The sequence below is a fragment of the Rosa rugosa genome, chromosome 4 (genome assembly GCF_958449725.1).
Source record: "Rosa rugosa chromosome 4, drRosRugo1.1, whole genome shotgun sequence".
NCBI lineage: Eukaryota > Viridiplantae > Streptophyta > Magnoliopsida > Rosales > Rosaceae > Rosa > Rosa rugosa.
This window is the reverse complement of record NC_084823.1, coordinates 49,849,044-49,862,609: the sequence shown is the minus strand read 5'-3', so window position 1 is coordinate 49,862,609 and position 13,566 is coordinate 49,849,044. Positions and strand designations below refer to the sequence as shown.

Sequence of the window (13,566 nt, the reverse complement as noted above, 5' to 3'; positions counted from 1 at the left end):
TTTAAGTGGATAGGCCGGATTGAGAGCATAAAATATGCCTTAATTTGACCCTTTTTTAATAAAGGGCAAAAAAAAAAATCACAATTTGACTTTGCTTTTGTCCTTTTGACTCTTTTATTAAATAGAATTTTATCCAAAACCACAATGTTGAATGTTCCCGATTCCCAATTGTTTCACTCTCTTGTTCTGAAGGGGTAAAGAAGGCATTTCACATGACCGAGGCTGGTTAGGTGAAAACGGCTGCTTGAGTTCAAAGCATTGGAAGGTCCGAAGTCCTCTGAACTAGTACACAACAACCTCTCTTTCAGGCCTCTCTCTGACCTTAAAAAAAAAACAAAAATCCCAATCTCTTGTTCGATCTCAGAGCCACAGACCAAAACCCTAACCCAGTAACCACTCTGATGTCGAACTTGGAAGATGTGCCCTCCGCCGATCTTTTCAGTGAGGTGCTTCGTCGTTTGAAGTGCTCCACCAAGCCTGACAAGCGCCTCATTCTTGTGGGTGAGTCCCTACATTCACCTACTGTATCTATCCCTTTGTAGTATACGACTCTACAAGTTTTGATTTTTATTTTGATTTTTGTTCTGTGCGCCAATTTTGGGTGAAAAAAGTTTTGATTTTTATGAACGCCGCTCAGATCCAGGTCAATTTGATGCTCTTCTGATTCCAAAGTTTGATGCTTTTTTGTGTTTGTGACTTGTGAATTAGATGGCTGTATGACCATGTACTCAGATTTCTTTCTTCTGCTCAGTTAGTGAATGAGATTTTTGTTTGTTTGAGTGAAGAAATTTTAATGTTGTTGCCCTCTTACACTGTACTTATAAATCAGAATTTTGGATGTTTGAACAATTGTGTATTCATCTGTCTCTCTCTGTCGCTAGTTTCTTCTCTAGTGAGCAGTACAATGCGGAGTCATTCGTTTCCAAAGGATGTCATGCTGAGGAATTCCGGCATGTTCACATCCCACCCGCTAGTGCATTGTATACACATGTAGGTATCTGTGTGTGTTGTTTAAGTTGAGATCATTATCCCCACCTTGTGCAAACTGAGAGGGGGAAAAAGGAGAGAACTATGAGTTTTAGAGTTGTATTCCCCGTGTTTCCTCTTACGGTGATGACTTCTGATACTCGAGGGCCAATTTTGTTGAGTGTTTAGGAATGTTTGTCTCACATTATGCTTGGTTTCTATGGCAATGAGCTCTGCATGCTTTTCTTTCCTGACGGTTTTCAAGTGTCTGAGTAAGGATGGAAACCTGATTGTGGTTGCAAATTGTCCTGCAGGTCCACCTGGCTCAGGAAAAGGTACCCAATCGCCTGTTATTAAGGACGAGTACTGCTTGTGCCACTTGGCTACCGGCGATATGTTGAGATCCGCTGTTGCTGCTAAGACTCCTCTTGGCGTTAAAGCTAAGGAGGCTATGGAGAAGGTGAATCCTCTCTTTCTTTGTTGTTTTACCATATCACCATCTTCGTCTTCATACTTTTCTGTATCTCGCAATAGATTGCTAATCGGATAGTTTTACTATATTTCAGGGAGAACTTGTTTCTGATGACCTGGTTGTGGGCATCATTGATGAAGCATTGAAGAAGCCTTCTTGCCAGAAAGGTTTCATTCTTGATGGATTTCCGAGAACTGTGGTCCAAGCACAGAAGGTGCTGTATTTATATAATGTTTGTTGGAATAAATATTGCTGAAGTATCTTATACTCAAAAGTATCCCTTTTTGTGTCCTTGTGTACTAATAGTAGGGTTATATTGCAGCTAGATGAGATGCTCCAAAATCGTGGAGTTAAGGTTGATAAGGTGCTCAACTTTGCAATTGATGACTCAATCTTGGAAGAGAGGATTACAGGTCGCTGGATTCACCCATCCAGTGGCAGAAGCTATCACACAAAATTTGCACCACCCAAGGTTCCTGGTGTTGATGATGTAAGAAGGCTGTACCTTTTATTTTTATTTTTAATTTTTTTATCTTTTAGTTAGAATAGCATCATTCACGCATCTAAGACTATTATGCAAGAAACATCGACTGTTGGAAAACAAAAGCAGCATACTATACTCGAGCCTATTGTGTATGGTTGTAAGCATACTGTACTTGAGCTTCAAATTCCATCTAAATATCATGATTTCTTGCTTTGTTGAAGGTAACTGGAGAGCCTCTCATTCAACGTAAGGATGATACTGCAGCCGTTCTCAAGTCAAGGCTGGAAGCATTTCACAAGCAAACTGAACCAGTAAGGCTTCTTCTTTCCATTAGATTTAATTTTTGATAAGGAAGAAAACTGGATTAGTTGAATTGTGCATGATTTATCCTTGTCAGTCTAGTTCTTTCCATGATTCCCAGTACATGATTGAAGTTTATAATGACCTTCTCTGGTCATGAGAAATTTACCTATACCTTATTCAGTGTTCTGAAGTTTATAATGACCACTTTCTTATGCAAGTGTGCTTATGTTGTTTTTTCTTCTGGTGATGATATGTGTCTTTTCTTTAAAGTTTTTTTTTTAAATATTTTTTTTAAGAACTGTAGTGAATTACCGTAACAATCTGATAACCCAAGGCAATAAGTGCTTGCTATATAAATAATCTGGATTAATCACTTGAGGAGAAATCTTTCACTGTTCATAAACTTCTCTAGTCTTCAGTTACGTTTTTATATTCAGTATCTGCGTATTATTATTCATTTCGTTGCATTCTTTGCTATTGCTTTTTGTTTGTGTTAGATATGCATCTCAAATTTCTTGTTTGTTGTACCATTCACAATTTGCATGGTTTTCCTTGGTGCTGCTAATCAGTTTCTCTAATGGGGATCATTATCTGGAATTGCAGGTTATTGATTATTATTCCAAGAAAGGAGTTGTTGCCAATCTTCCAGCTGAGAAACCTCCGAAAGAGGTCACTGTTGAGGTTCAGAAAGTGCTCTCGTCGTAAAACATGGTCCTCCTGGATGATTCATCCAAAAGCCCAAGTTTTTTTGATCACTTGTATTCTGATATACAATTGAGTTAGATGATTTTCTGCTCATGTGTTGAATTTCAAACTGAAAGCACCGGCTGCTGTCAACTCTTAAAGAGTTTAATTAGAGAAGTAACCTGTCAAATAAAATTTTACTGAACCTTTTTTTCGTAATTGAAAAAGTTAGTGTTGGTTAACTTCTGATCATAATCTTATGCGTTACTTTGATGCACATGTTATCTGTTCGAATGCCTGGCCACTTGATATCCTGTTATATGCAAATATACTTACAAAGGACTCGAAGCAGATTTTTACACAAACCCTAGCAGCAATATGATCACAAATTGAGTTGACTCCATAATCAGTTCTCATTCAGCTCACAATCAGACCCTTAAAACAAGGATATTCAAATACAATTTTGAAAATGATATTCAAAGAAATCACAGTCGAAATCCTGAGTCAGCTCAGAATCAGAGTCATTAATCAATTCTGATTGTACTTATCCCAATAAGTGCCTCAGAAAGATTGTATATAACATTATTACTCTCCTCTAACTAGTCTTAAAAGTTGCCCAGTCCTTGATCTCTCTCCCTCTCTCTCTTAATCTCGACCTCCTCTCATTCCTCTGCATCAATCTCTGTCATGGAGGCAGATGCAATGCTATCGATATTAGATCATCATTATTCGAGTCATTTCTTTGTATAAAAACATAATGAGGGGGTCTTTTACTCACGGCACAGTGGCACTACACAGAGCAGGAGGATACGGTAAGATATTCAAAAAGAGAGATGTTTGAATCCTAAAGGGAGGTGATATTCTATCTAACACACGAGTGTGGCTAGTAATTTCTAATATAAAAGGATGTGTGATTAGTGTTTTTAAAGCAAAATGGTGCGTGCATGTCGTCTCCCATCCTAAATCTCAAGCCAGTGAAGACTCCAAAGCTTCAGTTTTAGTTTAGAATGTGTGACAAAACGATGTATGTTTGTTATCTTGGAATCCACTATGAATAACTGAGGATGGATTACTCAAAGTTTTACTGTTTAGCAGTCTGTTGCTAAATAATGAGCTACTATGCAATTACGCATCCTTCATATATGAGGGAATAAAATAGAAGAACACATGCTTAGCACAAAATTATCATCGAAAATTTTACTCAATTTTTTCACGGATATTAAGGAATTGGATATGACCCCATCAAAATGAATCCATAACTAATAGTCTAAAATCGTTAAAAAAAAAAAAGTGAACCAAATATCAAAATGGAGTCTTAGCCCTTGAGTTTGAGTGTTCTGTGGCTGTGATTAGTATAAACTAAAAAACTAGACGGGTTTCCCAAGTAAAAAGTAAAAACTCTGAGTGCAACCAGAACTATCCTACTCGATTCATTGTACATTCACTTTAATCTTTGCCAATCAATTCAGCATTGCATTTTTACCCACTCATGGGTGCTTATTACAGGCAATTACTATGTTTCCACGGTTATCTCGAGAGCATAGACCTCACAAGAGCACCCGACTCCAACGAAACTTCGGAAGATGAGGATCAGATACCTACGCATCTACTTTAATCTTTGCATCCAGATGAGTGAACTCTTGGTAATAGGCCTTGAAATGCTCATATGAATGCTTCACATCATCAACAGCACACATTTCCCGTATGCTGTGCATTGACAACTGCGGTGCACCTACGTCTACTGTACGTATCCCCACTCCACTTGCAAGAATGGGACCGATGGTTGAACCACAGGCCATGTCATTACGAACCACAAAATCCTGCATACAGATAGAGATACACTCTCAACCATCAAGAAAAACTGCGAAAGGCTTTCAATTCTTTATTCAGTTTCCTACTTCCATTTATAATATGTAATGTGTCCACATCAAGCGCCTATATACTTAAAATGCCTAAAACTTTTCTAGTTAGAACAGGATAAGCTGACCTGGACAGGAAGGCTGTGATTCCTTGCTATCTCCCTGAATATTAAGGAAGTGACAGCATTGGTTGCATAACGTTGATTTGCATTGTGTTTGATCACAAGTCCCCCATGCAACTTGGGCTGATGATTGTCTTCATGTTTATCCTGTAAAAGATCCCTATATCAGTATAGACTATAGAGCAAATTAACAGCATGGAAAAATAACTATATTAAACAACCTACCATATAATTAGGATGCAAGGCATGGGCCATGTCAGCAGATACAAGAAAGCTTCTCTGTATTGCTTTCTCAAGCAGCTGTAAAAAAAATTAAAAATATTAAAAAAACACAAACAAACAAACAGTGCAGTATAAGCAAACAAGCTGTCCAAGCAATAGGATAATTACAGAATGTGTGTATGCTAAAATAAATATAGCAGAATGTCATGGCACTGGACCAATTACTACAGTTGTCTCTATGAGTTCTGCATCTACAAAAAATTGCAGTAACTAGTGATCCCTTCTCTATCAAAACAAACCCAATACCATGGAATTAATAGGACATCAAAGAGTCAGTACCTTAGAATCTGTGGTAAAGGAATGTGTAATTCGTGAAAGAGTATTCAACATGGCTGGAGACCCAGCCCCTTGGGCGGAGTCAGATCCAACCTCCTCGTGATCAAACAAAGCCACCATTCTAACACCAGTCTCATCCTCAAGGTTGCTTTCAGGAGCTGTTGCGTCTATCAATGCCTTAATATAAACAATAGAGTAAAAAAAAATATGAATCAGCTTCTCCAAATTGAAACCACATAATAGATTATACTTCATCTTATACACAAAGCACAAGAAATATAAGAAAGTAATACTGATTGTATTAAACGCCACTGCTAATCTTCGATTAAAGAAATCAAAATGTTATTACCTTTAGGGAACAAAATGACATGCAGAGATTATCAAGCCTTCCTGAGAAAATAAATTCTTTTGCTGCACCGGCTACTAGACTTGGTTGAGTATCACATGCTTGCAATTCAAAATCACTTATATGTTCTGGTTCACACCCAAGCTTATCTGCAAGCAGCTGAAAGAAAGAAAGTAGATGAATAATTTCATCACCAAAAGAGCATACCCAAATCTGATTCCATCTAAAGGAGTATTAATCTTCTTATTATCACATTTAAAAAGTCAATCGATCCTCCAACATAACAAAGAAATCCAAAGTTCTAGAGTTTACTGATGACCTGTAACAGAAGCGAGTGATGCTTTGAGTTAATTGAGGTTGTCTCCTTAGATTGGCCACTTTCTGCAACTACTTTATTGAGCTCTGCCTGTTAAAAAACATTAATTCGTTAGGTAAGATAAAACAATATTAGATTCAAAGGGAAGTTTATTGACTCTAATTCCCCATAAAGATATATGAGAAAAACCATCAGTTACTGGGCTTTCAGTAATTATATACCATCCTCATAAATAACTATGTGACAGATGCACCGTTTAACAAATCAGACTTATTAACCAACACATGGCTTGATACCTTATACCAAGTCTATATACTTGCATGACTAATCAAATACAACATCCTAACTAACCTAAATAACATTTATACAAGGCCTAAGTGAATACACATACAAGAAAAAAATAGTTAGCCATTTAGTCATATAAATAAGCAAAGAAACCAGAGTGTGTATCGTGGAAGATACAACTAGTTTGTAAATGTCCGGCACTAAGATTCTTTACAGAGTCATTCTTAATCTTTTATATTTAATTTGAGTTGCAGACACATAATATGAAGTTATGGCAGTAACTACTTGCAAGTACATGGATGCAAGTAATCATATAGGCTTCTCACTCTTATCAACTATTCAACATATGAACCCAGTGTGGCTAATCAGAAATATAACTAGAATTGTAAATTTGAAGAAGTTACATCATTTCATCGTATGTAACCAGATGCAATCTTCACAGACTGTCATGGTAGTATAGTCAGACCGAAAAACAATGACATGGTAGTACTTGAACCCAAGCATTCAAAGACAAACTTTGTCTGTTTTATCAACACAAATTATGTCATTTACTACTAATAAGTCATAACAATTGAACTATGAGTAAATCAATTATTCTTAAAAGTGATGGTGGATGCTAACGATAAATTGAATATATTACAAGATTACCTTGACTGCTGTTGCCAAGACAGGAAGAAGGTGACTCTGTGCATTCACCTTAAACGCCTCTCTAACATCCCTGTCAAGAGCAAGCCAATAAAAATGAAAAATAGACGCATATCTCAGTCCAAAGCACAAACCACTCAACAACCCAAACATGTGAATAATAAATTGCACAGCAAGATTACCTGTCCAGGTGAATTGCCAGAGTAGGAATCCGCATGATGGGCTCCTCAATCCGGACAAGTCTATGTGAGTAAGAAACAACACCATCTTTCTCTTCTCTTACTATCACCCTTCCTGCAATTGTCAAGTCACGGTCGAACCAGGTATGCCACAAGCCACCTCCATATGTTTGGACTCCCACTTCCAAGTACCCACCCTTAGCTACCTGCACAAGCCACCGATACACCAATGCTGAGTTCAAAGCTCTCACACACTCTTCATTCATCATTTTTCTTAACAGTTCAATTCAGATACAAATTACACTGCATCACCTTGGAAACAGGCTTCAATTTGAGACAAGGACTATCAGTATGAGCACCAACTATATGGAATCCATTTCCGGCAACAAATCTAAAGCACAATATAGCCACTATATGAGCATAAAAACCAATATAACATACAAACTTCAGCTTTCTCAACCATTCAATCCGTAAACCTTCACAGTCTAAAACCAAAGAGAGCAAAAACTCAATGAAAACAAGCTCAAATTGAAGAAGCGGTACTTACTTTTTACCGATTGCAAAAGCCACAATGGTGGAGTAGTTCCTGGTGAAGTAGTACTTTTTACCAGCCTCCAATTTCCAATCCTCTCTCTCCAAAACCTGCTCGTACCCCGCGGTTTGCAGACGCTTCTTCGCCTCGTCTGCAACACAAAAAACAAAGCAGATAACAGATTCAAGCGCTCGAAGAAATCAACTTTCGAACTCAAACTAACAACACCGATCAAAAAATTAACCGATAAGGTGGAAAGCGCGATCACGATCTCTTCGAAAATGGAGGAAAAAAGAGAGAGAGAGTGTGTGATGGAGTTGGAATTTACCGACGGCGTGAAAAGCAGTGGGACAAGCGTTGAGGAAGTTGATGAGGTCAGAGACGACTGAGCTTCCTACACAGTTTGATTCTTGCTTTGCCATTTCTGCTATTCCTCTCTCTCTCTCTCCCCTAAAGTTTGTTTCTTTGTATCTCTCTCTCTCTTGTGTGTTGTGTGTGTGTGTGTAACTTTGTACTGAGGATTTTAGCTTTATTTGGGCCGGCGGGCTTTGCAGCTTTGCGTGAGATTTACTTACTGAATCAGGGAATCTCAGAATATCTCTTTTGGGCTGTACGGGCCCTTACCCGAAGTGACCCATTCATCAAGCCAACCGTTTATTTTTGTGGCCAATTAGAACTCGCGCAACAACACTGATTTTACAGGTCACCTGGTGAATGGTGATCAAGAATTGTTTGGTCATGTATCATCAAATTTATTTGACCAGTGTTTTCGCTAGAGATCGGATCCGCCGATGCTCTGCGCTACGCATCCTGCTTGTTGGAAGCTTCAGTATATTATTCAACATTGGGAAACTCCCAAATTCACACACACCTTTTAGATTAAACTCATCTATAAGATTGTTTTAATATACACTCAAACCTATTAATTAGGTTTATTTAAAAAAAAAAAAACCCTATTAAATAAGATAAATATTAAAATCCATTGTTGTTAAGAATTACTAAAGCTGCCACCATCCCCAAACTTTATGCAGATGCAAGTCTTGAAACGGTTGCGCAAAAACATTGCCCATAATTAATCAACTCTTAATTTTAGCAATTGAAATCAATACCTGGGTTGGAGGTTATGTAATCTCCACATTCAAAGCCTAATCTAAATCAATACTTGGGTTGGAGCACATTCAAAAGCTGGAATTATAGGTGCCTAAGTCATTCTCTGAATGATTTAGGTACAAATTGTGAACTCCCTGAATGATAGGTACATAAATCATTTGCTTATGTTAAAACCCACACGATGTTTAACATCTGAATGATACACAAAATTATGCAATTTTACCAATGGTTCATTCTACCTAAGGTATTCCCTGATTGATAGGTACAAATTGTGAGCTCCTAAATGATAGGTACCTAAATCATTTGCTTATGTTAAAAGTTAAAACTCATATGATATTTAACACATGTACGTACGATAGGAAAAATTATACAGTTAGGCCTATGATTCATCTAGAAATACCAAAATTAGCAAGTGAAAGTTAATGACAAGGGTGTTGGATTATTCTATTTCATTTCCGGTAAATGAGGTGAAATGAATATTTTACTAAAAAGTCAACAACTATATTTGATGAATATTTTACTTATTCAATCAGAAGGGTAAAATAGTCAAACTAAAAAAACAAGAAAAATCATAATTATAGACTTAAAATCTATAAGGAAGGTATTAAAAGAAAATATAGGAATGAGTTTTTCCTAATAGGAGCTTCATTTTTTGGGTTTTTTTTTTTTCTAATTTCCTCTTCAACATTATTCAATGTCAATGTCATTTGTTGATACTAATTTCAATAGTAAGTAATCATCAACTCTTGATCATCAAGCGACGGGGAGAACATGTCTGCTATATTGCAAATTTGCATTCCTTACTCAAAATAGAAAAAATAAACATTTTTCTTTAACGTATGGAGTATAGTATGAGACTATTCCTTCTCAGCGTTCCAAATATCAAGCCAAGATATTATGTTAAGTGAGATGTTAATTTCTATTATTTTGATCATGAAATGAGGCATTTTGGACAAAAATTTACAATGTCAAAACCACTTTACAATATGTTGCTCATCTTTTCTTTGGCATGATATCTTTATCATTCTCAAGTTTTAAATTATTCTCATTGTCTAATTAGGGTACACTGAGTTCAAGAATTTTGCAATAATTCAGAACTTGATTGCGGATTAATGATAGATGCTTAGATGTGAGAAAGCATATGGAGATTAATCATATAGTTTTTAATACTTCATTTAAGACATCGAGTCCCTACTTGTTTTTAACCATAACTGATTTCTCCTGACTAGTTTAGGTACCTCCAAAGGCTTGAACTTCAAATCACTAGGACTCAAAAACAGCGGCTCTTTACGCTATAGCAGTATAGTGTGTAAACACCAGCAAGAAAAACATAGTGTGTAAACACTAGGAAAAAAAAGGCCCTCTGATTCGATTAGCTATATGCATCTACATGTATGTAAAGCTTCCAATCGTGCTAGGGACTCATCATATTTTGTTGCTTTTTTCACTTCAAACTTTCGAAGTATCTTCAAATAATCTCTCCAAAAAGTCAAATAATCAATACTTAACCAAAAGAAAGTCAAATAATTAATCACACTCAGCAGCACAAGCTAGATAGATAGGTTCACTAACTAACGAATTAGTAGCCACTCTTTATTTTCCCGGGAAAATCAAAACAGAAACGTCTACATCCTCTGACCAAACCGCCCTTCCCTCTAGCAAACCCATCATGAAAAACCCATGGGCAAATCAGACATTTCCTCTAGACTCGAGGTTCATGAAATTCGCCTTCCATAACAAGCTTCGCTTTATTTTCTCCAAGAATCCAAACCCCTCAACATTTCCAGAACCCAAATCCCAAATTCCAGAGACGAAGAAGAAGACGAACCAGAACCGCCATTGATTCACTTCAAGCCTTTTCTCCCATGGCGAAATCAAGAACGAGCCCCAAGACAACAACACGAAACCCATCACCACCGCCATTCCTCTTCCACTACCTACTCCCAGTCGTCTCTCCACTCACCACCCTCCTCTTCTCCCCCAAAACGCACCGTTTCAGACTCCCCAAACCCTCCTCCTCATCTCCCCCAATCCTCCTTCTCTGTTTCCTCTTCTCCCTCAATTTCTTGGGAATCTCAATCCTCAACCTCATCCCCACCCACTCTGCCATCATCCCCTGTTCCCACTCTGCTGCCTCCACTCCTTCCCTCTCCCCCATTTCCCCGAAAACCTCTTCTTCGGGCTTTATCGACGACCCGAGGCTGCTTTCGGATACTGTCATGGTGCCACTGCCGGCCCATGGGGCCTTGGGGGCTAATCTTTCCTCGGCGGAGAAGGAATTCTGGGAGCAGCCCAATGGGGAAGGGTTTAGGCCCTGCTTGGATTTCGGCCTCGGGTATCGAAAATCGTCTGCCAAGATTGTCACGGAGAGGAGGAGGTTCTTGCTGGTGGTGGCCTCTGGGGGTCTGAACCAGCAGAGGAATCAGATTGTGGATGCTGTTGTCATTGCTAGGGTTCTTGAGGCTGTTTTGGTTGTGCCTGTTTTGCAGGTCAATTTGATCTGGGGAGACGAAAGGTTTGAGATCTTTTGCTCCTGAATTTGGTGGATTTTCGTATCGAATTAGGACATGGGTTTTCGACTATTTTTAGCACATGTTTTGGTTATGGTTAATGCTTGTTTCACAAGAAAGCCATCTTTATTCTGATCCAAGAAGCATAAAGTAACTGGGGATTATCCCATTTTGTTCTGAATTTGATGATTTGTACATTTTTATAGGACATGTGTTTGTTCTATTTCAGCTTAGTTTGGTTATGATTCATGCGTGTTTCACAAGAAAGGCCACTTTTTTTTTCCTCATTGTAGAAGCATAAAGTAAATGGTTTTGGCATTAGTATCCTGGCTAGCTTTTCCTTTTTGTGTATCAATTTCTTTGGCTTTTGCTGGGCTTGCAGTGAGTTTTCGGATATTTTCGATGTGGCACACTTCAAGAGGACTTTACAAGCTGATGTACGAGTTGTGTCAAATCTTCCCTCTACACATTTGATGTCAAGACAGACAATTATGAACAAGATCCCTCACGATGTTACTCCGCAGTGGATACATGCCAGATTCTATAATCAAGTAAGCATTAATTGTTTTCTGGTTAATTGATTGCACTGAGATTGAAATTCCATATTCTTCTTAAATTTTACTTATGTGGTTATGCAGCTGAATCGAGATGGCCTTCTTGTGCTAAAAGGGCTGGATTCTAAGCTCTCAAAGAATCTCCCCCCTGATCTTCAGAAGCTTCGGTGTAAGGTACAGTTAAAGGTTAATCACAACTAGTATTGAGCTATGCATGCTACTGCTATGTTCATGAGGTAACTGTTCCAATTTTTGTTTGATTTTCAGGTTGCTTTCCATGCATTGAGATTTGCAGCACCAATTCAAGCACTAGGGAATCAATTAGCAAAGAGAATGTGGATTGAAGGGCCTTACATTGCACTCCATCTCCGGCTAGAGAAGGATGTGTGGGTCAGAACAGGATGTCTCACCGGATTAGGCCCTGCATATGATGACATTATCACAAAGGTTCGGGAGTCTCAACCCGAATATCTTACAGGACGATTGAACATGACCTACAACCAAAGGAGACTTGCTGGTCTCTGTCCCCTAAATGCATTAGAAATAGCAAGGTATGTACTACTATAGTAGAAATGCAGGCTTGTATTTTAGGTAGCTTATGCCTGAAGTTACATTCATAAGTTTGGGGTGCTAATACAGGCTTCTGAAGGGTCTAGGAGCGCCAAGAAGTGCACGGATATATAGTGCAGGAGGTGAGGCATTTGGGGAAAGCAGGGCTCTGCAGCCACTTGTGGCAGAATTTCCAAATTTGGTGACAAAGGAGATGTTGGCGAAAGAAGGAGAGCTCTCTCCATACATGAACAAGCCTTCAGCTCTGGCTGCCATTGACTACCTTGTCTCTCTAAGCAGTGATGTCTTTGTGCCTTCCCATGGTGGAAACATGGGCCGAGCAATGCAGGCAAGCACTTGATACTATGCTTATGCAGGTGTAGATTAACACTGAATATCAGTTCATTTGATCCAACTGTACGTTACTCATCATCTCTGCTTTGTATTTTTGACTTGACAGGGTCACCGTGCTTATGTGGGACATAGAAAGTTCATAAAGCCGAACAAGAGAGCAATGATGCCTCTGTTTGAAGATACATCGATTAGTGATGATGAGTTCGGAAGCATCATGAGGGAGCTGCATAAGTCTCAGGGGAAGCCTGAGCCAAGAGGTTACATGAGAAACCGAGATGTGATTTCGCACCCTGTGCCTGAGTGCATGTGTAAACACAAAACAGGCATTTTCTAGTGCCATTTTTTTAGGAAATAATGTATCTGTTGTATCTGATTTCACCATTTATAATACAAGAATTCTCCACTCTCATGGCTATGCATTCAAGGATTAGTATAAACTCAACAATTTAAAAAGTCTCAAGCTCAATTCTTTGCCACAACTTCATTCTTTGTCAAACCAGTTGTGCTGATGTGAGAAGAGAATACAATTGATATGGTGTACATGAGTTGGAAAAACAAATTGACAGTTCATGATATTGAAAGTCTTATTACTGGAGATAAGAGTAGGAAGTACATATGCAATTATGTGCCAACAAGTTGGTATGTACACTCAATGTACCCCTAATTAACTCGATCGGGTCTGATTGCTTTTAAGGAAAGCTTGGAACCACTTAACAGAAAGATTGGGGATCCGGTTGA

At 38.4% G+C, this 13,566-nt stretch overlaps 3 protein-coding genes across 3 annotated transcripts; 2 read left to right on the top strand and 1 right to left on the bottom strand.

The window, feature by feature from the left end:
• The first annotated feature begins 264 nt into the window (after window positions 1–264).
• LOC133743892 (adenylate kinase 4) lies at window positions 265–3,164 on the top strand. Its single transcript, XM_062171963.1, has 6 exons — window positions 265–501; window positions 1,281–1,426; window positions 1,533–1,652; window positions 1,761–1,928; window positions 2,144–2,233; window positions 2,829–3,164. The coding sequence occupies exons 1-6, from the start codon at window positions 402–404 to the stop codon at window positions 2,928–2,930; spliced, it is 726 nt and encodes a 241-aa protein (XP_062027947.1). The 5' UTR covers window positions 265–401; the 3' UTR covers window positions 2,931–3,164.
• A 1,130-nt stretch (window positions 3,165–4,294) lies between these two features.
• LOC133746455 (probable aspartyl aminopeptidase) lies at window positions 4,295–8,241 on the bottom strand. Its single transcript, XM_062174636.1, has 11 exons — window positions 8,080–8,241; window positions 7,767–7,902; window positions 7,532–7,610; window positions 7,223–7,425; window positions 7,044–7,113; window positions 6,114–6,200; window positions 5,798–5,953; window positions 5,452–5,625; window positions 5,116–5,190; window positions 4,897–5,037; window positions 4,295–4,729 (listed from the first exon to the last, which is right to left on the bottom strand). Exons 1-11 carry the CDS (start codon window positions 8,171–8,173, stop codon window positions 4,508–4,510), a joined length of 1,437 nt encoding a protein of 478 aa, XP_062030620.1. The 5' UTR covers window positions 8,174–8,241; the 3' UTR covers window positions 4,295–4,507.
• Window positions 8,242–10,625: 2,384 nt separating this feature from the next.
• LOC133706709 (O-fucosyltransferase 37) lies at window positions 10,626–13,210 on the top strand. Its single transcript, XM_062132253.1, has 6 exons — window positions 10,626–11,376; window positions 11,754–11,922; window positions 12,010–12,099; window positions 12,193–12,476; window positions 12,565–12,823; window positions 12,935–13,210. The coding sequence occupies exons 1-6, from the start codon at window positions 10,727–10,729 to the stop codon at window positions 13,160–13,162; spliced, it is 1,680 nt and encodes a 559-aa protein (XP_061988237.1). The 5' UTR covers window positions 10,626–10,726; the 3' UTR covers window positions 13,163–13,210.
• The last annotated feature ends 356 nt before the right edge of the window (window positions 13,211–13,566 follow it).